A 21967-nucleotide genomic window follows, 5' to 3' on the forward strand; every position below is an offset into this window, starting at 1 on the left:
CCCATATGCATGAACTAAAATGGGCCACATCGACCTGACTCAACACTCGAGTACCCGGGATCATAAGCAATGACGTCTTCGGCCTGATCCGAAGCATACGCCCAGCGTAGCGCTTAGTACGCCCCGCGTACTCCGAAATTACGCCCAGCATAATCCCAATTTCAGCACCCTATAAATAGATGTTGAGGACTGCCGAGTTATGGTGCTCCATTCTTCCCTTTCTCTCTCGTTTTTCATCGTTTTGCGTGCAAAAATATCCTGAAGCCCCTGTATCATTCCCGAGACCCGAAGCAAGTCCAAAAGCCCCGAAGATCCTGAGAAGTGAAATTCCCGAGCTAAAGCTCTGCCCACGAGAAGCCGGTTTTTGTGGAGATTTCTCGGTTTCATCGAAGAATACTACTTCTACAAGCCGTAGTGTTGTCCGATCATCTTCTGATCAAGTGAGTGTATAGTCACTTTCTTCTAACACATAAATACGAAGTATTTGCTATGAAATACGTGTTATGTGATTATATATTGTTTGTCTATTTAAGATGGGCATAGAATCGATGTTTTATACAGGTGTTAAATGATTTAAACTATGTAAGTATTTGTATCTACAAAAATGTTGGGTAGAACAAGGGTAGATGGGATAGTTGGTGACTATGGAGTTAGCGCCTATTGTATAAACCTTGGCGATGATGTGACTTCGTGCCTATTTGATGAACCTTGGCGACTATGAAGTTAGCGCACGTTGAGTAAGCCTTGGCGACTATGGAGTTAGCGCTTGTTGAGTAAACCTTGGCGACTATGGAGTTAGCGCTTGTTAAGTGAACCTTGGTGACTATGGAGTTAGTGCCTGATAGTTATGGATTTAGTACCTGATAAATAAACTTTAGCAGCAATGGACTTCGTGCCAATTCCTTAGGTAAATCCTTAGGAATGAATGACTGAATGATAGTTGGTTCTTAGGATAAAACCTTAAGAAATAAAGACGATAATGGGGACAGGTAATTGGGTTGATTGTTTGCCGATTAAATATAATAATTATATTATTTTAGGTTGAAAACCCTATATGCTCACCAGGCTCCCAAGCCTGACCCACACAGTTTTCTTTGTATCACAGGTATCCATAAGAAGACATATATCATTGAGGGATTAAAGGACATGTAAATCATTAGTGTAAATAAATGTAAGTTCTGTTTATGCTTATGTGTCTGTATCGGAATATGACATCCCGAGATTTTTGTTATATAATGAAAATACTTTTCTTTAAGAAATGCTCTGATAAATTTTTATCATATATTGTTTTGGGAACAAATTCCGCAACAGTTTTCTTTAAACGATTACTCTGATTTTAAAAACAAAGCATAAACAAATCGGTCTTTTCTGGCCGTGAAATTGGGGATGTCACAGTTGGTATCAGAGCATTAGTTTAAGCGAACTAGGAATTTTGTAGGAAAATTTCTAGACTTAAACTTAGAATGCTAAGTAATGATCGTGAGGAGTGTGTCTAAAATATGTTAGGTAGTACACCTAAATTGACACAAGCACTAGTATAATTTAGGAATGATGCCTAAAATGCTTTCATGTGCTAAATGTTATATGTTTTCCATATAAAATGTTATTTGTTCGGATCTATGGTCTGTTGCCGACCGGATCTGGAAACCTTATGTGTTTAGGATTCTAAGCGTACGATTACGATATTAGGACTAGCATGTAAACGTTTCAGATTGATAAGGATGATATATGTATCTATCATGAATGGGGATCTAAATTCACCTTATTCGGTGTATAGATCAAGAATGGCAAGAACTAGAAGTGGAGTTGGAAACGCAACTGAGAACCGGAATCAACCACCAGTGTTTGAGCAAATACCTGTTGCATCTGCAGCACCTGAGCCAATGACGATGGCTAGTGTACAAGCAATGATACATGTGACATTGGATCGTCAAATGGAGGAGACCAGGAGGTTGCTTCGACAGAATCGTGAAGAACTGTCAATTCAAGTGGAAGAGCCCAAAGTAAATGGAGGGCATTCGGAAGGAGGGAATTATAGTGGGACCGTTGGTCAAGCCAACCCACTGATAGTTCGCCAAAACAACCAGGATGGAGGAAATGACGGACGTGGATGCAACTACAAGGATTTCATGGCATCCAAACCATCGTGTCTTTTTGGGAGCCCGACACCGATGCAAGTCATGGACTGGATCTCCGAGATGGAGACAATGTTTGAAAGTTGCGAGTGTAGCAACAGACAAAAGACTGTTCTTGCAATTCCTCTGTTAAAATTTGGAGTTGAGCTGGTGGAAGTTACTGGTTGGTTCGCTGCCCAAGGGGGGAAGCTAGCAAGATGTCTTGGGAAGAGTTCGTGGTGCAATTGAAAATGCAATACTGCTCTGAGCAGGATCTTCTGGAAATCAACAATGAGTTCCAGAATCTGAAGAAAGGAAAATTGAGCGTCACTGAATAAGCTACAAGCTTTACAAAGAAGATGAAGCTTATTCCATACCTAATTCCAACTGAACTTTCCAAGGTCAACAAGTTTGCCAATGGATTACCAGCGGACTTTGGCCCGATAGCCAAGCAAGCAACCACTCTGAAAGCTGCCATTTGGGCAGCCAAAAATGTTGAGACCCAAATAAAAGAAAAGGGTCTGGAGAGAGCTGAAGTTGGAGAGAAAAGGAAATGTGAAGGATCTTCAATGTTCAACAAAGAAAGCAAATTCTCAAAATCTGGGGGAAGAGATGAAGCTAAGTGTTGTGAGAAGTGTAAAAAGAAACACTTTGGGAAATGTAGCAAGGGGATAACTTGCTACAAATATGGGAAGACAGGGCATTACGCCAACAAGTGCGCACCTATCAAGAAGGTGTGCTACAGATGTAACGAAGAAGGGAATATTTCTAAAGACTTCCCAAATAAAAACACACCTCCTCATCCAAGGGCATTCTACATGCTCCTCGACAAAGCAGAAAATGATGGGAGGATTAAAAGATGAAGACTTCATATCTATATATAATGTATGTATCAGGAAGTGTAGCCTATTAGAGGCATAGTGTAGGGTGAACTTGAACCTTTGTGTAATCGTTTCAAGGAATAATATAAACCCTGGTTTTGTTATCTGATGTGTTGAATGATTATATGATTTATGTATGGTGACTTGGTTGACTGCGAGACAATACTTGGGACGAGTATGACTAGGTGTGAATGGCAGTAGAGATCTATACTACCGGAAGCACAGGACTCGCACTTGTATCAGGTAAAGTCACAAGTTTACCAAGAAGCTAGTAATTGATTCCGTTTTATTCAAGTATGTCATTACCATTGTTTCGGTAATGACTAGTAAAATGGTTGTTATTCCGACCCTAGTGGTCATATCAAATTGAGTCCGACTACGATGAGAGGTCATCAGGACACGACTCATAGGTCTGTTATAATAAATAAAGGAATGTATTTATCCTAAGAATAAGAAGGAGTCCACAATAAGGATTTATTTTGTAACTTGAAGGTTACGATTGAAAGTCCAACATAGTATAAAGAGAAGATGAAAGATTGAGCATCACGGTTATTAATTAGTATGGAAAGTTGACGTATGGAATCATTGTTCAAGCCCTGTTTCGTTGATGATTATGGGACGTAATCATCCTAAGGGGGTGATAATTGTAACACCCATAGATCAGGGCTAGTCAATTTAGAGACGATAAGCGTCAAAAATGACTTTTGATGGAAGATTATCTAGAAGGAGTAATCATAACTAAGTTGTAGTATATGTTACAAGGATTCCGTACATATAAAGAACATTGAAATTCGAGTTATAACGAAGAAGTTATGACCTATCGAAGTTTCGCGACAGAACCGACACAACGCTGAGTGACGTAAAATGTGAATTTACATTAGAGCGATTTTTAGCCTTAGTGATCTAAATAAAAGTCGTAGAGTTTGTTAAACCGAGAGCGTGCCTAAAAAGAACGTCTAAATCTGACTTCGTATGAAGAAATTATGATTTTTCTAAATTTCAACTTAGTAGTATGCAGCCCGAAACTCGAATTCGAGATCGAGTGATTTCTAGCCGAAACAATCTAAACGAGAATCGAAGATCACGTTGATAGTAGTTTAACTGTAAAAAGACAGACGAAAACGGACGTCAGATGAAGAAGTTATGAATTTTTAACGAACATTTCTTGTCCCGGCCTGTTAAAAATATAATAATAATAATAAAATCAAAATTAGCCAACGGAGTCGAAATGAAAGTTGTAGAGCTTAGTCTCACCTACGCATGGATATAAAGAACATCGAAAACGGAGCTCATATGCGAACGTTACGCAATTTTGAAGTTTGGTATGTCGGTGTACACTAAGCGTAATGGAGTACGCCCAACGTACCCATATGCACGAACTGAAATGGGCCACGTCAACCTGACCCAACACTCGAGTACCCGGAATCGTAAGCAATGGCGTCTTCGGCCTGATCCGAAGCGTACACCCAACGTAGCGCTTAATACACCCAGCGTACCGAGTACGCCCAACGTACTCCGAAATTACGCCCAACGTAATCCCAGTTTCAGCACCCTATAAATAGATGTTGAGGGCTGCCGAGTTTTGGTGCTCCATTCTTCCCTTTGTCTCTCGTTTTGCATCGTTTTTCGTGCAAGAAATATCCCAAAGCCGTGGTATCATTCCCGAGACCCGAAGCAAGTCCCGAATCCCCGAAGATCCCAAGAAGTAAAATTCCCGAGCTGAAGCTCTGCCCCCGAGAAGCCGGTTTTTGTGGAGATCTCACGGTTTCACTGAAGAATACTACTTCTACAAGCCGTAGTACTGTCCGATCATCTTCTGATCAAGTGAGTGTATAGTCACTTTCTTCTAACACATAAATACGAAGTATTTGCTATGAAATACATGTTATGTATTTATATATTGTTTGTCTATTTAGAATGGGCATAGAATCGATGTTTTATACAGGTGTTAAATGATTTAAACTGTGTAAATATTTGTATCTACGAAAATATTGGGTAGAACATGGGTAAATGGGATAGTTGGTGACTATGGAGTTACCGCCTATTGTATAAACCTTGGCGACGATGTGACTTCGTGCCTATTTGATGAACCTTGGCGACTATGAAGTTAGCACACGTTGAGTAAACCTTGGCGACTATGGAGTTAGTGCTTGTTGAGTAAACCTTGGCGGCTATGGAGTTAGCTCTTGTTAAGTGAACCTTGGCGACTATGGAGTTAGCGCCTGATAGTTATGGATTTAGTACCTGATAAATAAACTTTGGCAGCAATGGACTTCGTGCCAATTCCTTAGGTAAATCCTTAGGAATGAATGACTGAATGATAGTTGGTTCTTAGGATAAAACCTTAAGAAATAAAGACGATAATGGGGACGGGTAATTGGGTTGATTGTTTTCCGATTAAATATAATAATTATATTATTTTAGGTTGAAAACCCTATATGCTCACCAGGCGCCCAAGCCTGACCCACACAGTTTTCTTTGTATCACAGGTATCCATAAGAAGACATATTTCATTGAGGGATTAAAGGACATGTAAATCATTAGTGTAAATAAATGTAAGTTCTGTTTATGCTTATGTGTCTGTATCGGAATATGACATCCCGAGATTTTTGTTATATAATGAAAATACTTTTCTTTAAGAAATGCTCTGATAAATTTTTATCATATATTGTTTGGGAACAAATTCCGCAACAATTTTCTTTAAACGATTACTCTGATTTTAAAAACAAAGCATAAACAAATCGGTCTTTTCTGGCCGTGAAATTGGGGATGTCACATCACCTGTCCAACTGTCGGTTAAATCTTAATTATACATGCCAAATATATATATGAATATTAAACGTATTTTAATAACTTTGTTAATCATTTTCATTACAACCATAACAACTTGTAAACTATAATAAGTATGGTTTAGGTATCAATTCACACTATTTACTAGTTCGAGGATACATTACATGAACAAACACATTAGTACAATTACTTTACTTTACAAATATACTATTCGGTTACAAGAACAAGAAAACATATATACACTATACGTAAACGAGTTAATACTAGAATGTGAGACACTACTTCATGGTACCTAATAAGGTCCATGCTAAGATATAATCAGAGTCTCCTGGAGGGAGAGCGTGGATTTGTGTATAGATATATACGGGACTAACAATCCCGCACCTCGGTTGTTCGCTACAGTTGAACCGGCAGGTCTACGGGTGACAAATGTCATAACTTTTCGACGCCTGAAGAACGTCGTGTAGTATACTAGTCAATTTAGTATGGTTATAATCTCATTCACATTAAGCATTAACTAAACATTTTGGTTTACTAAACAAACATTACTTCAGTAGTTTTATTATAAGTAATAGGACTACCTATCATTACTCTCCACAACTATTACACTATAGAGTTCATACACGAGCAATACACTATTTTCTACCAAATAAAACATACATTTATGGAAAACATACACTCATACTATTTCAGAGTACAATAACATACAAAACATTTTGGTCTTAAGGCCTAAGACTGCTTTTCATTTAAATAGAGAAAATATGAGATTTTCTGGGGAACACACTATCATTTTAATGGAACAAAAACAAACATCAAATACTAAATGCTTATGAACTCACAAACTTAAATGTTTATACTCTCTTTTCAAAATAAATTGGATTCTCAGGGAACCAATAGATAGGTACACTCACTCTGGTTTTTTAGATGACGAGGCTTATTCAAGACTCTGCTTTTATTTTGCTATACATTGGTGATTTGGGAACGGGGTTGTTGGAGTCGGAGCTCGTCAGAGCTCTTGCTGCTGGAGTGCTGGTTGCATCGTTAATTTCGATCGGGGGAAGGGAGACGAGAAATAAGAACGGCGCTAATAAGAATGCAAGAGTGGAGACTGAAGTGAGAAACTGAGATCCTGATTGAGTGATTTCGATTTAGTGATTTATAGATTTAGGGTTGTAATATTTTGTATTTTGTTATCTTAAATATATACATGGATCGGTTTCTTGGGTCAGTTTTAGGTATGGGTCGGTTTCACGGGTTGGATGGGTCGGTTCTGGGTAAAAACTGAAACCGGACCCAATTTTTTGGTTTTTAAAAAATTTAAACCCTAATAGTCGGTTTTGCTTCGATTTCGGTTTTGTCGGTTTCTCCGTTTCTTGGTTTGGGTTTGTTCACCCTTAGTATGTTTCCTAACATTTTAAAATTTTTCTCTTATTTATCTTTATCTTCCAGTTCCATCATTTCCCAAGTGTTTGCAAGAAATTTGCCCTCATTTATTTTCACTTTACATTGTTTCCTTCAGGATCTATACAAGATAGGTATTACTGCACTTGGTCCCAGAAAGAAGATTGTTCACAGTCTTAATGAACTAAGAACAGAAGATTCTAAAGCAATGAATACACGGCAAAAAGTCATATGCAACGTAAAATTTTATCTATAATATGCAATGTAGAATGTTATTATTGGGTTTTTTAAAGTACATTGTCCCTGGGCACACCTACTAGTTAATATAAATCTAAAATATTATTTATAAAATTAAGAAATATTAGAAGTGTTTCTAGCAGGTTAAATTGAGACCCGTACTCCATTACTCCATAGCATTGACCATAAGAAGATTGTTCATCGTCAAATGTTGGTAATTGCATGTGTTATTAATATAATTAGCATTTCATCGAGCACGTCATCTGCACTCTTTCACATTGTTCAAACAGCTCATACTCCCACCTGTAATAATAATCAAATACTTTTTCTTGAATAATCATACACACCAATTCTTAATTCCTTAAAATCTCGAGTCTCAATAAAACACCATTTCACTAAAAAGTTCACATCAATTAACACATAAATACTTGTCATCAATCTGGTACACCTTCTCCATTTTACAAATACAATTCGTATCAATGTTGCACTACTTTTCAAGCACAACAAACAAACACGATCTACTAGTGTACAAAAGAATCAATACAAAAACCTCGAATCTTTTCAGCCTTACGTTAAAATCAATTTGGCTGGTTCCCATAAAGCTTCGCATACACTCTTTTAGTCCTGTAAACCACAATCATACTCAACGAAACAGCAGTAAGACAAAGAACTGACAAGATCCCACAAGTGATCGAATAGCAAATAGTTCCATAGCAAGTGAGTGCTTCTCCTTCTCCAACTGTTTGACTCTGAATCTTCGCTTCATAATCGTAAATCCCACTAGCGATAACACCAGAAAAGATGAGAGAACCAGTAGGACTTGCGAGGGCGAGAAAGTTATACAACGCTCCGAAGCTCTTTAAACCAAATAACTCCGAAGCCGCAGATGGAACTATAGCCCAATGAGCTCCGTAGCAAGAACCCATTACGACGGAGACGATGTAAATTGCCCCTGGTGCCCCCATTGCGTAGTAAAATAACGAAAATGCCATCACTACTTGAACAGCAGCCATGGCGACTGGTCTTGGGTATGCGTATTTCCTTACGATGATCTCGGAGAAATACCCACCAGCAACACGACCAAGAAAGTTCCAGATACTGATCATGGAGACGAAGATATGAGGGTTTTCGTAGCCTAAAGATTCACACATTTGACCAAGATTATCGATTACAGTCAACCCAGAACCAGATGCGAGAACTAGAGAGAAGAACATGAGCAAGAAATCGGCTTTCTGTAATGCTTGAAATAAAGTGAAATCCTCCCCTCTTCGTGGACCTTTCTTCTTCTTCACATTCACAGCTCCATCCGCAGCTGCTTGAACCAGTTTCGCTTGCAAATGGGAGATTCTCTTTTCCCTTTCGGTGTCGGGAAGTGAATCGATTTCTGAAGTTGTTTCGTCTTCTACTTCGCTTAAAATGACATCAGGGTTTTGATTCTCGATGAGAAGGGTTTCTTCCATGGGATCATGGGATTTGGGGGAGAAGAACACTAAAAAGATTGGAATCGTAACGGGAAGTAATACAAGAATCAGTAATCCGATTGTTAGGGCAATGATTGTGGGCTGGTTTAAATTGACAAGATCTTGAAGGATTAGAACAGCTAGAAGATAAGCAGCGAGGATTAGGCAAACGCCATATAGAGCTAAAAAGCTTGTGTTATCAGATTGTCGAGCTTGTCTATGGCCGCCGACTGGTCTAACGATGAACATGACGGATAAAATCACGATCGTGGGGCCAACTGCCACCACGAAAATAATGGCGGATTCATCGGGGAAATTGAACATGGTGTAAACTTGTGTCAAAATAGCTCCGCTCAAGCCGGCGAAACCCTTGAGGATTCCGACGACTGGACCACGGCTTTTGGGGAAGTTTTGGACGCCGGAAACAAGAGCTCCGGTGTTGAAGTAGGTTTCGCCATTTGTTCCAACGAATATGCAAACACATAGCTGCACATAAAGTTGGAAGCTTTAGAAAAGGCCAATTTGAACTAAAAACAAAATATTAGTTCTCGAATTTGAAACTCCATAACTCTTTCTCCTTTTGACTTTTAAAAGTCAAAAGTGGATTCCAGGAACAAATCTTATCTCAAAAGAAAGTTTAATTCTAACTTTTGAAAACTCCGTTGGATAAACACATAAACAAATAGGCAGTCATGATCCTATTTTCACAAAATCACTAACAAACGTGTTTCAATCTTCAAAGTCAACAAGCTATACATACATACATACATCTATATTGAGAGAGAGAGAGAGAGAGAGAGAGACTTACCACCCATAAAGGCAACTCCGGCAGGGTGCCATTGACAGTGAGCCAAACGAGACCATAGCCAAAGAAATTCTGAGCAACGCCGATGAAAAGAACGACCCAAATCGGAGCAACTTCACACAAACTTCCGGCGATGAACCCGATAGCATCACCGATATCTTTAGCGACACCCAACGCTGCAATCTGCCTCTGATTATAACCCATGGTGCTCTTGATCACCGGCGATATGCTCCCATACATATACCCAATCCCGGAACAAGATTGAACCCACATAGAAGCCACAAAAACTAGCCATCTGTTGCTCAGAAAAGTGTTCACCTTTTCTGGTAATCGGATCATCGTTGTGAGTTCAAGAAAAGCCAAGAAAGATTGTCAAGATTACATGAACAAGGTCAGAAGCTTTATGGGTGTTTCAGATTGCTACGCAAAGAAGATGGAGTTGTGTTTGATTTTTATTTTTATTTTCCCAATGGGTGTTCTTTAAATTGAGATTATATGACTGTTTTTTTATAAACACGTGTTTGCCATTATAAAATGTTTTTTTTATTTTTTCATGCAAATAAACGCTAAAGACTTTTATTTAGTTTTATGTCTACAAGGTGAGTAAATTACACAAATGGTCCCTACGGTTAGTGGTAATTTGCATGCTTGATCCCTAACTTATTTTTTTAACTCGGAAGGTCCCTATTATTTGTTTTTGTTACGCGATTGTTCCCTATTATTTGTTTTTGTTACGCGTTTGGTCTCTGTCTTACCTAAAAACACTATTATTTAAATAGAAAAAAATGATGGAGTATATAAGATAAGGTGAAGGGGTGGGGTTGAGGTATGTTTATTTAAATAAATTAAAAAAAATCAATGGAAAAATAGTCTTTTTAGGTAAGACAGGGAGCAAGTGTCTAACAAAAGCAAACAGTAGGGACCTTCCGAGTTAAGAGAATAAGTTAGGGACCAAACGCGCTAATTACTCTAAACTATAGGGACCATTCATGTAATTTACTCTTTAAAGATCGATAAACTTGTAAAAAATAATAATAATAAACAAATAAATAAATAAATATTAACTTTTCCATTTGTCAGACGTGAGGCCCTAGCAGCCATAGAACACGATTTCACGTACCTACCTTCTCGTTTTTGTAGTATTGGTATTGTTGGGGGTAGGTATGAGATCTCCATGTTTTTTTTTTATTATTATTTTGAAAAGGACATGAAGTAACTAAACAAAAAAAAAAGTATTTCCATGAATAATTATTAGGTATAATCATAGAATGTAATTTAATTTTTATCACATTTGGTCATTAATTATTTTTCGTTTTTATTAACCCTTGAACTTGTTGAAACATGTATATTATATCAGTAAGACCGGTAATAGTGGATTTTGCCGGTTTCCGGCGTTATTTCCAGTCAAAAATGAGTTTTTAGGTCCTCTTCTCCGGTTAAACTTGGTTTTTCGGCGTTGCTTCTGATGATATCTTCGATGTACAACCCCTCTTCATCATCGACTACACCATTTCCCTTCTTCGATCAATATGTTTCCTTCTGATTTCTACAAGGATTGATTCGACGAAGTTGTACTAGTCGGAGCTTTGAACATTCGCCAAGATCCGATGGGAGCTCACCATGAGGTTTCTGCAGTTTCCAATCTCGTCTGGGATTTCTCCGGTAAGGTCGTCATTTCCTTCTTCTTCTCTCTAAATCGATTGCAGACGCCAAGCTCTGAACTAGGAAACGTAACTTTGACCCAAATGTTTGTAAGAAACAATGCAATCGACGCCATGAAAGAGCACATTAGGGTTGTCATTAAAGAATCAGGGCTACTCGAAAACCTTCTCCAACAAAAGATTGATACCGATGTTGGATCCTTTGGTTTCATTTGTATGACAGAGAATGCAATATTTTCGGGTTATAGTAATGATCCGATAAATGAGATTGGTTTCCTCGAAGGGTATAGGAGGGATTGGAATTTACCAGGGAAGATCTTAGGGTTCTTGTCGACAACTTCAGTGAAGAAAAAAGTGAAGTTGAAGGAGGAAAGGTGTATAATCGGAAAGGGTTTTTCAAGACAATATCTACATTTATTGAAGGAGGAAAGGTGTGATATCTACATCTATATCATGAAGGAGTCTAGCCATGCAATTTTCGCCAAAAATAGGTCGTGACATCACGATTATGTAATATTCGGTTATGTCTAAATAACCATATTTCTAACCACCATTTTGGCGCCATAATGCATGTAGCCACCATTAACCAAGTTCCAACCATTTTCTTACATCTATATAAGGATGATAACCATTCCAAAATTGGGTTGATCACACATGTACACAAAAATGATCATAGGTAATCATTTTCTCATCAAGAACACAAAATAGCAAGGTACTTTCTATGTTTCGAATTTAGAAGTGGTATGACTTCTAAATTGTCATTCTTGGATTATCCCATATATGATTTCATGATACCACCGCATGTTATAGGGTTGAAATCACAAATTTTGGAAAGTAATTGCAATTAAAATCCTAGATATTATCCAAGTATATTGATATTCTCAAGACCCCAAAATCTAACATTTTTTGCAAAATGAACAATTCATCCTTTTAGGTACCATTGGATAGTACACATGAGAGGGAATTGTTATTTTTTCTCATTACAATCAATAATTTTTTTCATATTCATGTACGGATTGATGGAAGTTAGCACACAACCTCATCCATAATACCCATCAGTTCAACATATGCAATATATATATGGCTACAAGAGGAAATGTTGTCCTAAATCCGCATCATCATCTACTTCATAGTACTTTTCAAATAAAAACACTAAATCTTCACCAATTACTAATTCTATAAAAAGACAAATTAATCAAAACATAGGATATTATTTACGAAGGTCTATTAATGGAAACATTCAATTTAATGATTTAGGTAAAAAAAACCTACAATCCGAAATTTACCAAAGAGATGATGGAAAAATGTCGATAACCCTTGTCTCATATTCATATTCACAAATACCTCGATGTCGGCTCTTCGCCACCTGGGGCTGTAGTATGTTCCAAGGGTTGGGCTAAACATAAAAACGAAACCAAAATCAATAATAGAACCCGATTTGAGTACAAAGGGGGGGGGGGGGAGAGAGAGAGAGAGAGAGAGAGAGAGAGAGAGAGATGACAGGGTGGTGACTAGTGGTGGATATCGGTGGCAATGTTGGTGGTTGTCGGAGGTGTACAAGATAGAATCCAATAAATGAAATGGAGATTGAAAAGAGTACAACGTTTAAGGATATGATGAAATTAGTTAATAGTTCGAGACCAACACTAATGATACGAGCTTGTTTGGTTGACCAAATTTCTTCTTGAGGGTCTAAACAAAGGGAAGTTCACTACTAAGTTATGTTCGGTTGATACAACCACCACTGTCTAAACAACACCGTCTTCTATTTTCTCACCCACATCCATTGCCTTCATCGGAAAAATAACACCACCATTATTCACCAGAACCTGCCATTTCGTCTCCGTCAACCACCTTCACCATCTCCGGTCACTACCCTAAAGAATAAATTCCATTTTAGGAGATATAGACCAAGAACATCAGTTTTGTTTCTATGGATCGGTAAAGCACCACCACAATCTTCGTTTCATACTCTAATTTAAATAAATGTTTGGGAAAAGTTACATAAATGGTCCATGTATTTTAGAGAATTAATCACATAATATAAAAAATGAAAACGAAAAAATAAAGGGTACAAATGTCATTTTATAAAAATTTAACGTCATATTACCGATGTGGTATTTTGGAAAGACCATCTCTATAATATCGAAAAAACATAAGGATTGAGTTTGTTTATTTTCTTGAAGTATGACTATATGTGCCTATTTTATCAAACCACAAGGACCTTCTATGTAATCCTGTCAAAAGTTTATATATAAGAAGTTAGCAATAAGCTAACCAATTACAAAAAAAACCAAAAGAATAAGGTTTGAAAAGCATGCTACATGACTAAAACTAATCTTACTATTTCTGAAAATAAATCAATTGTAGGAACCGTTAATCAGTCTGTCAATTAACGTATTCTTTTTGAAAGTTTGGTCCTGGAAAATAATGTCAATTCAAAAAATCCAAATCCACCACTACGAAACTGTAACACCCGCAAATTCGGCTGGTCAATTTAAAGATAATAAGCGTTAAAAATGACTTTTTGATAGAAGATTATTTAAGAAAAATAATCTTAAAAAAATTCATAGTATATGTTACAAGGATTACATACACATAAAGAATGCTGAAATCCGACTTCGTGTGAAGAAGTTATGTTTCTTCGAAGTTTCACAATTAAACCGACATGACTCTGTGTATTGTAAAAAGTAAAATTTTGATAAATTACCTTTTAGCCTAAGGGATCTAAACTAAAGTCATAGTAGTCATTAAAACGAGAGCGTGAATATAGAGAACGTTCAAATCTGACTTCGTAATCGGAATTTATGATTTTTCGAAGTTTTAGCGCAGCAACGCAGGTGCAAAAATCGAATATCTATTCAGTTGATTGTTAGCCGAAACAATATAAATGAGAGTTGAGCATCTGATCCATATGATTTCGTTGATATAAAAACAGTCGAGAATGAATGTCGTATGAGAAAGTTATAAAATTTTAACGGGTGTTAACAGTCTAAACATGTTAAAATAATATAAATTTAAAAATAAAATCAACATTAGCCGATGGAATCTAAATGAAAGTTCTAGATTTCGTCGAGAGCTTTCCAGGAATATAAAGAACTTTAAAAATGGAGCTCGTATGAAGAAGTTACGTCATTTTGAAAATCTAGAAAATTGTGTGCGCGATGACGTGGCACCACTAGAGGGCGCCACGTGGCATGGTTGGGAGCCGCCTTCCTCCAAGAGACATATCGATGTGGATGCATGAGATTTTGACATGTGGAACCATGGGAACATGACATGTGGTACCTTCTAGAAGAGGCGTATGTGGACCACCGATATCGCGACACGTGGCACGAGCCGCGGGGAGCGACGTTGCAAAAGCGCACGACACACACCCTAGATGCACGTGGCGCACCTAGAAAAATCACCTATAAATAGTCCCTACTGTATAATCTTCTCACATTCATCCCTAGAGCATATCTCTCTCGATATTCCCTCCTGTAGACACTTTTCCCTTTGTTTTTAGCCTGCGACGAAGCCCTGCGACACCCGTGAGCACTCATCTGAGTAGTAGCCTTCGAGTTGGGGATCCCGAGTCAGTATTCTGCCTACTTAGATACCGGTTCTCATCAATAGTACTTTGTATGTGAGCTACAGTTACTTTACCTCTATGTAAATTCTAATTATAGTTATAATTCGTTACTAGGAACTTATAATTAAGATATATCAATGATTCCAAGTCGTTATATTGATTAATCTACTTATGGGAGAGGTGACTAGAATGGTTATGTCAGCTTTGTTGTTTGATTTTGGAAAGGTTATATGCCTTACTTGATAGATCTTGGTGTAGGCTTTGGGATTGTTGAGGAATCTAAGTCCTTAGGATAATAAATTCCATGAAATATGAAATTAGACTAAGACTTAGCATTATGTATATCTAGGTCGTTTGGAAAAATGTGTAAGGCGAATCTTTGCCCAATTCAACAATCACCAGACATTTTTTCAGGTGAGTGCATTTTTTCAGGTGAGTGCATAGTTACTTTCATCTTACACATAAATATGAAGTATCTAAATAATTAAATGTTATATGTGCTTATGTGCAATAATGTTATGCATTAGATGAGATATTATAAGAAGATTTTTATACGATTTACTATATGTATTTCTTACTTATATTATGTTAGGTAGTAATGGGTAATGAGGGAGAAATAGAATAAAGAGTACTTTAGTACTAGGCGATGTAGTCATCTAGCAGAGTATAGATGACAACCACAGACTATTCTAGACAGTCTAGTGGAACGCTAATAGGCTCGCAACTTGTAGGTGCTTTTGAACTATGTGTTCACTAGATGTACTCTAAAACCTATTGACATGTATAGTGGGAGGAATTCCTAAAAGAATAATGTCGTTAAAGAAGATGATGCTTAGGATAAACCCTTAGGAATAAATATATAAAAGAAAACCTACCGACAAGTATCATAAAGGAATCCCTGAACTAGTACTATCAGCATAGATGATCCTTAGGGTAGTTCCTTAAGAATAAAGAAGATAAAGAGGATAGGAAATTGGGTTAATTGTTTGATAATTAAATATATTAACTATACTATTGTGGGTTGAAAACCCTATGTACTCACCAGGTTTCCTAACCAGACTCACTCGGTTTATTGTAACACAGGTAGCGATATAAAATATGCATTTTGCTAAGAGATCCGAGGAGTATTAGGCCACTAGTTTAATTACTATAAGGACTGTAATATTTCGTTATACTTATGTTTATGTATTGACGATGACATCCCGAGTTTTTTTTATAAAGCAGCTTTCTTCGAAAATAATTTGATAATATCATTACCATGTTTTGGGACTAATTTCACATAAATAATCTTTTCAAAAGAATACTCTAAATTAAATAAGCATAAATAAATTGGTATTTTATGGCCATGAAAACGGGGATGTCACATTTGGTATCAGAGCATTAGTTTAAGTGAATTAGGAATTTAGAGGATTCCTAGACTTAAACTTAGAATGCTAAGAAATGATCATGAGATGTGTGTCTATTATATTATAGGTAATACACCTGAATTGACACAAACACTAGTTCACTTTAGGAAAATTTGTCTAATTCGCTTTATGTACTAAATGCCTTATGCATTCTATATCTACAAGATGCCTTATGATGCCTTAGGTTTCCTATCTAATTGCTATTATTAGGTTTATTGTCTGTTGCCGAATTAGAATTAGGAAATTTTATGTGTTCAGGTTTCTAAACATTTAGTTACGATATTCAAATTGACATATAACTTTTCAGAGTTATAAGGTGGATTACGCATCTAAACCTTCCCTATCTATCTTCTCATCTCGGTATAGTAAACGTCTGCTTCGGTATACAGAACGTCATGGCGAGGACTCTCAACAGATTAAGAAACAATGACAGAAAACCGACAACCCAAGCCTCGTCTAGTTGAGCGTGAACCTCAGGTAATTCCAATAGTTGAACCCCTCACAGTAACATGAGTTATAACAATGATTCGAGCCATAATGGTAGAACAAAGGAAAGAGACAAGGCGTCTAGTTTGGGAGGTTAGGAATGAACTTACTGCACCGGTTGTGCAATCCGAGCTTAATGAGGAAATAAAACCTAGCATAAACGTTGAATAACAATGTAAATATGAAGAGAATTAATCTATTGAATAACATCATCCATGAGGACAAAGCTAGAAAAGTAAACATTACACGATCTCCCGATAAATTTCCATTAGTCGGCTGCCACTTTACAACTAATGAGAAAATAGAAAATATATTCAATATCAACATTACAAATTAGGCAAACTACTAAAGGAATATCAATGTCTTTTGAAGCCAAATTTGTTTACGTAGGTAACATGTCCAACTGCACCGTAAAAAAAGTATTAACGTTGTGAGGTAAATCTTTTCCAATCAAGTCTGGATAAACCAGTAAAGCCTTGTAGATATTAAGAAACAAAGTATTCAAGATAATATAAAAGATTATTAAAAGTATGAACAGAAACTAGACCAAATAGAATGTAAAAAGGCTGACTGAATGATTCTTGATTGATACCTAAAAAGTTGTGAAACGGGTACAGAAATACATGGGGTGATGGTCCTATTTATACTAACCTAGGACCAATCATAAAATGAGACATGTGTACTACAAGTTAACTGCAGATCAACCTCCTGACATGTCGTTGGGGTTGACCTTTTCTCCTACATGTGTTACAATTAATAATAAAAAAAAACATGAAAAAATTGTACTAATCTAAGGTCACTCAGTCTTTAATTAACTTCAAAATCTCTAATAGTTCAAAATTCAGCTACTTCCAAATTACCATCATCTCGAAATCTTGATAACTAGGATTGTGTAAGGATCAATTGAATTGAACTAACACAGAGAATGTTGATTGACCAAAGTTAGAGAATAAAAAAAAGGAATGAGGACTTGTAATTTTTTTCGTTTTATATTTCTCTTATTTAATGTAACAAATATAGGAGACAAGATAAACCGCAATGCATTATCAACCAATTGATCTGCAGTCCATGTTTAGTACTATTGTCTCTTGTTTGTCTTTTAGTTCCTTAATCGCTATAAATAGGAGCATACTCCTTCTTGTAACAGTGCACATTTTGATCAAATAGAATCATATTTTTCATTCTCATATTCCATCATTCTTTTTATTCATTCTCTTTACTTTAAGTCTTAGCACTAAATACATGAATATTGTTCTTCATATTTCAAGGCTTGACTGGTTTTATCCAGACTTGACTGGAATATATTATTAGCCTTAATTGTTGTTGTTCACTCAAGGTTTAAGTGATTAAACCTTGTCCAGAAATATCCTCGTGATATCTCTTGTTCTTTCAATTGGTATCAGAGCTTGAGATGTTGTCCTTTGAATCCTCAATATCAGATTATCATTGATTAAGAATACATTGGTTTCTTAGTCATTTGTGTATCAAGTTAAAATTTCTTCCCCGTCGAGAGCCCCGTTACTAATTCTCGAAGAATATGATCATTGGAAGATGAAAATGGAAAGATTCTTGAAAGGAAAAGACAAGGGTGCTGAAATTTGAAGATCTGTTACTGAAGTTTCTCATGTCCCTGTTCGTCAAACTATGAAAGATGATGATGTTGGTCTTATGGGTCAAGAAAAAGTTTGTTCTGCACCTCTAACACTGATGGACGAAGAAAAGATGCATGTAGATAATGTTGCATTTTCCAAAATTATACTTGGTATTCCTGTATCTCTCTTTGAACACATTAAGTTGTGAAAATTTGCTAAGGAGATATCGGATACAATGGAGGATCTGTTCAAGGGTTTGGAAAATGTCAAAGACAAGAAGATGAATTCTGTGGTGAATGAGTACGACACGTTCTCGACCTCTCCTGGTGAATATGTGGCTTCTGTAACAAATCTTTACCAGATTCTTGTGAAAGACATGATAGCTCATGGCATAACAGGAACTCCAGTCGAGCACAATCTGAAGTTCATCAACATCCTTGGAAAAGGATGGGGTAATGTTAACTCATGTCTCCAAAGTAATGGTTCGCTCAATAAGTTGACTATATTCCAACTTTTTGACGAACTACAAGGACATGAATCAAACGTTGCTCAAACTCTTCGTGAGTTATCTGGAGGACCACTAGATCTTGTGAGAACTATTAACACCCCTCCTCTAAGCCATGCTCCTTCGGATCCAAATCTTTATTCTCAACTTTCCGAAGAGTTCTTTGATCCTAAAGCTGCATTTGAAGAACTTCGATTTCAGAAAGAGTTTACTCTACTAACCATGAAGTACAAGAGACCTTAAGGAGAAAACAATTATAAAACCTTTTAGAACAGACCTCAACCTTTCTATCATGCTCCTCATGAAACAAACAATCAACTTTTCAAAACCCTCCTAGTAAACCCTCTCCCTACCTACCAACTTATCCGAATAATCCACCTCTAGTTTCATATCCGACTTCCACTTCTGACAAAACCAAATATTATGTGTCACAAATATGGGCTCGGAAATCATTACACTAGGGATTGTTAGAAAGATCCTCCATTCAAACCCAAGGTTAAGGACTCTGCTTACTGTTCTAGAAAAGCACAAGAGCTAGCTGCAAGTGAGAAGGCATTCATTGCCACTATCTCACGCAACATTGAAAAGTATTGGTCGTTGGGTGACAAAAAGAGTATGATAGTGGGAGAAACTTATGTATCATGTCTCGACATGATTTTGAATGTGATGAAGGGTATTGGTCCTTTAGTTTGGATGACGATGACGATGTTGTTGAACCAAACTACCGCTACATGGCCACAAACGATCTACCTAGAAGAAGCATCATCCAACATGTATGAGACATGATCTCTAAAAATAATTTTTATATTACTGTTTGTGAACCATACGTGACTAAAATTCAATCAGATATGATAGTTGTCTTGAAAGCTTATGAGATTTCCGTAGATGACCATGAGAAGATGAACAATGAATTAATCAGGCATAGAATGAGGTTTGAAGGCCGCAAACTTAAGATAGACTCCTTAGAAAATGAAATTGTAATAGCTAAAGATGAATATATTATCTTAAGTGACAAATATGCACTTTCTCTTAGTGAAACAAATGTTTTAGTTTTTGATAATATGTGTCTTAATGCTACTATTGATAAATTGCATAAGTCCATTGATATGATCCAGGCTCATGAACATATGAATCACAATTTTCATTATCCTTGGTCTAAACATCTTAGTCTTGGATCTGAGTTTCCAAAACCAGTTGTCACTCCTCTCAAGGAGCTTTAGAACTTGACACGTATGGGTGACATTTCGAACCACACATATTTGAACACCCCTATCTTTTTTTTTCATATGTGCAAGCACCATATGAGCATTTTAAATCATTGATTCCTGATTTCAAACATATCACTTTTTCATGTCCTGATTCCATACAACTTTCACATCTAATATCCTTGGACATGAATCAATCTTAAGATATCTACAAGGCCACATGAGGAACAGAGTTTTCATTCTGAACTCTCATCCTTACAACAATTGTGTCATTGAGGAAATCATCCCTAAGATTACCGTACATGACTCTGATATTGTAACATCCCAAAAATACGACTTAAAAATTTCATTTTTAAATTTACCAAATTCACAAACACGGAACATCACTGATTAAGAAAACAAAAGATAAATTATATTGTATAATCAAAACAATCCGTGGTAAACATTATTAGAGTGTAAGTCCCAAAATCTCTAATGTAGATAAATCATAGTGTGATGCGACGCGATCAAGTCGTCCCCTTCCCCTTCGAGCTGGAAGTACCTGAAATAGTAAGCACAAAGCTTAGTGAGTTTCCCCCCACCATACCACATATAACGCGAACATACTGTCAAGCATATATGGGTCCCTGACCTACCCTGTCGAGCATATCTGGGTGCTAGACCTACCCTGTCAAGCATATCTAGCTACCCGACCTACCTTGTCAGATATATTTGGGTGTCGGACATATCCTCCGGTTTATTTCAACCGGTTATGGGGTCTTTTTCACCCCTACCACTACCACATAATATCACACATAAATCGCATAATCATCAAGCAGTTCATGAACAATAATAATTATCACACAGACAACCATCATATCACGCAATAAATAAGGGGCCAACCTTGGTGCCTTCGACCCGTAACTTCCACGAAGGGAGACTCGCCTTAACTTTGAATGTCAAATCGTACTCCTCATATGACTCAGGACTCCTATCTATATAGCACAACAAACTTCCTAATTAGACATTAGATCTAAACCTGACCCCAAGGCCCAAACCTTGATTCATAACATAAGGCAAAGGTTCCCTAATCTTTGACCTATTGGGCCTTCTCCTCCTAAGGCCCAACTTTCAAAATAAAAAGTCCAAGTCCAACCAACTATGCTTTAAGGCCCAATAAGGCCCAATACCATAAATCCTAGGCCTAGGCCCGGTTGCCTTAGTCCACAGTTGGGCTTGAGGCCCAACAATTCCAGACCCAAAATCCTAAGGCCCAAAAACCACTTTTTGGCCCACTGCATGCATACGCGCGGTGTACTTGGCATGTACGCCCAATGTATGCTGGCCTTGACCAGATACGGGAGCTTGACCCAATACGCGCAATGTACCAGGGGTACGACCAACGTACTAGCCATGCATTTTAACCACTTCCTTGTGACTTAATCAGTTAAGTCCTAATGTCCAAAACCTAGATCCATGCCCTTAAAGACGTCCTAAACCATAAAGTTATAGACTTTATGCTTTTGCATGCGTGGATGAAGATTAAGACATGATTTAAGTCCATAAACACACTTTATGGTCATCTAACACTTGCATGGTTAAGGCTAAACCATCAAGACTTGCTTTTTATGGCTCCAAACACCTTCAAGAGCCTAAAAGTACACCTCATATGGACTAGAACTTCTAAAACTCAAGAAACATTAACTATGGGACCAAAATGTAACATAAACACCACAAAGCTAGATCTAAGCATGCAATGGTCAAGGTTTTAGCTTTATACCTCAAATAGGTTAGAAATGATGCCAAACTTCTAGATCTACAAGCCCTCTTCACGTCCTTACTCCTTTTCCAACTCCCTCTTCTTCAAAATC

General features: G+C 37.1%; 1 protein-coding gene across 1 annotated transcript; it reads right to left on the minus strand.

The window, feature by feature from the left end:
- Positions 1-7813: 7813 nt before the first annotated feature.
- On the minus strand, positions 7814-10168 carry LOC111895361 (protein NUCLEAR FUSION DEFECTIVE 4). Its single transcript, XM_023891441.3, has 2 exons — positions 9692-10168; positions 7814-9369 (listed from the first exon to the last, which is right to left on the minus strand). The coding sequence occupies exons 1-2, from the start codon at positions 10025-10027 to the stop codon at positions 8002-8004; spliced, it is 1704 nt and encodes a 567-aa protein (XP_023747209.1). The 5' UTR covers positions 10028-10168; the 3' UTR covers positions 7814-8001.
- Between the last annotated feature and the right edge of the window lie 11799 nt (positions 10169-21967).

Source organism: Lactuca sativa, chromosome 4, assembly GCF_002870075.4.
Source record: "Lactuca sativa cultivar Salinas chromosome 4, Lsat_Salinas_v11, whole genome shotgun sequence".
NCBI classification, from domain to species: Eukaryota; Viridiplantae; Streptophyta; class Magnoliopsida; order Asterales; family Asteraceae; genus Lactuca; species Lactuca sativa.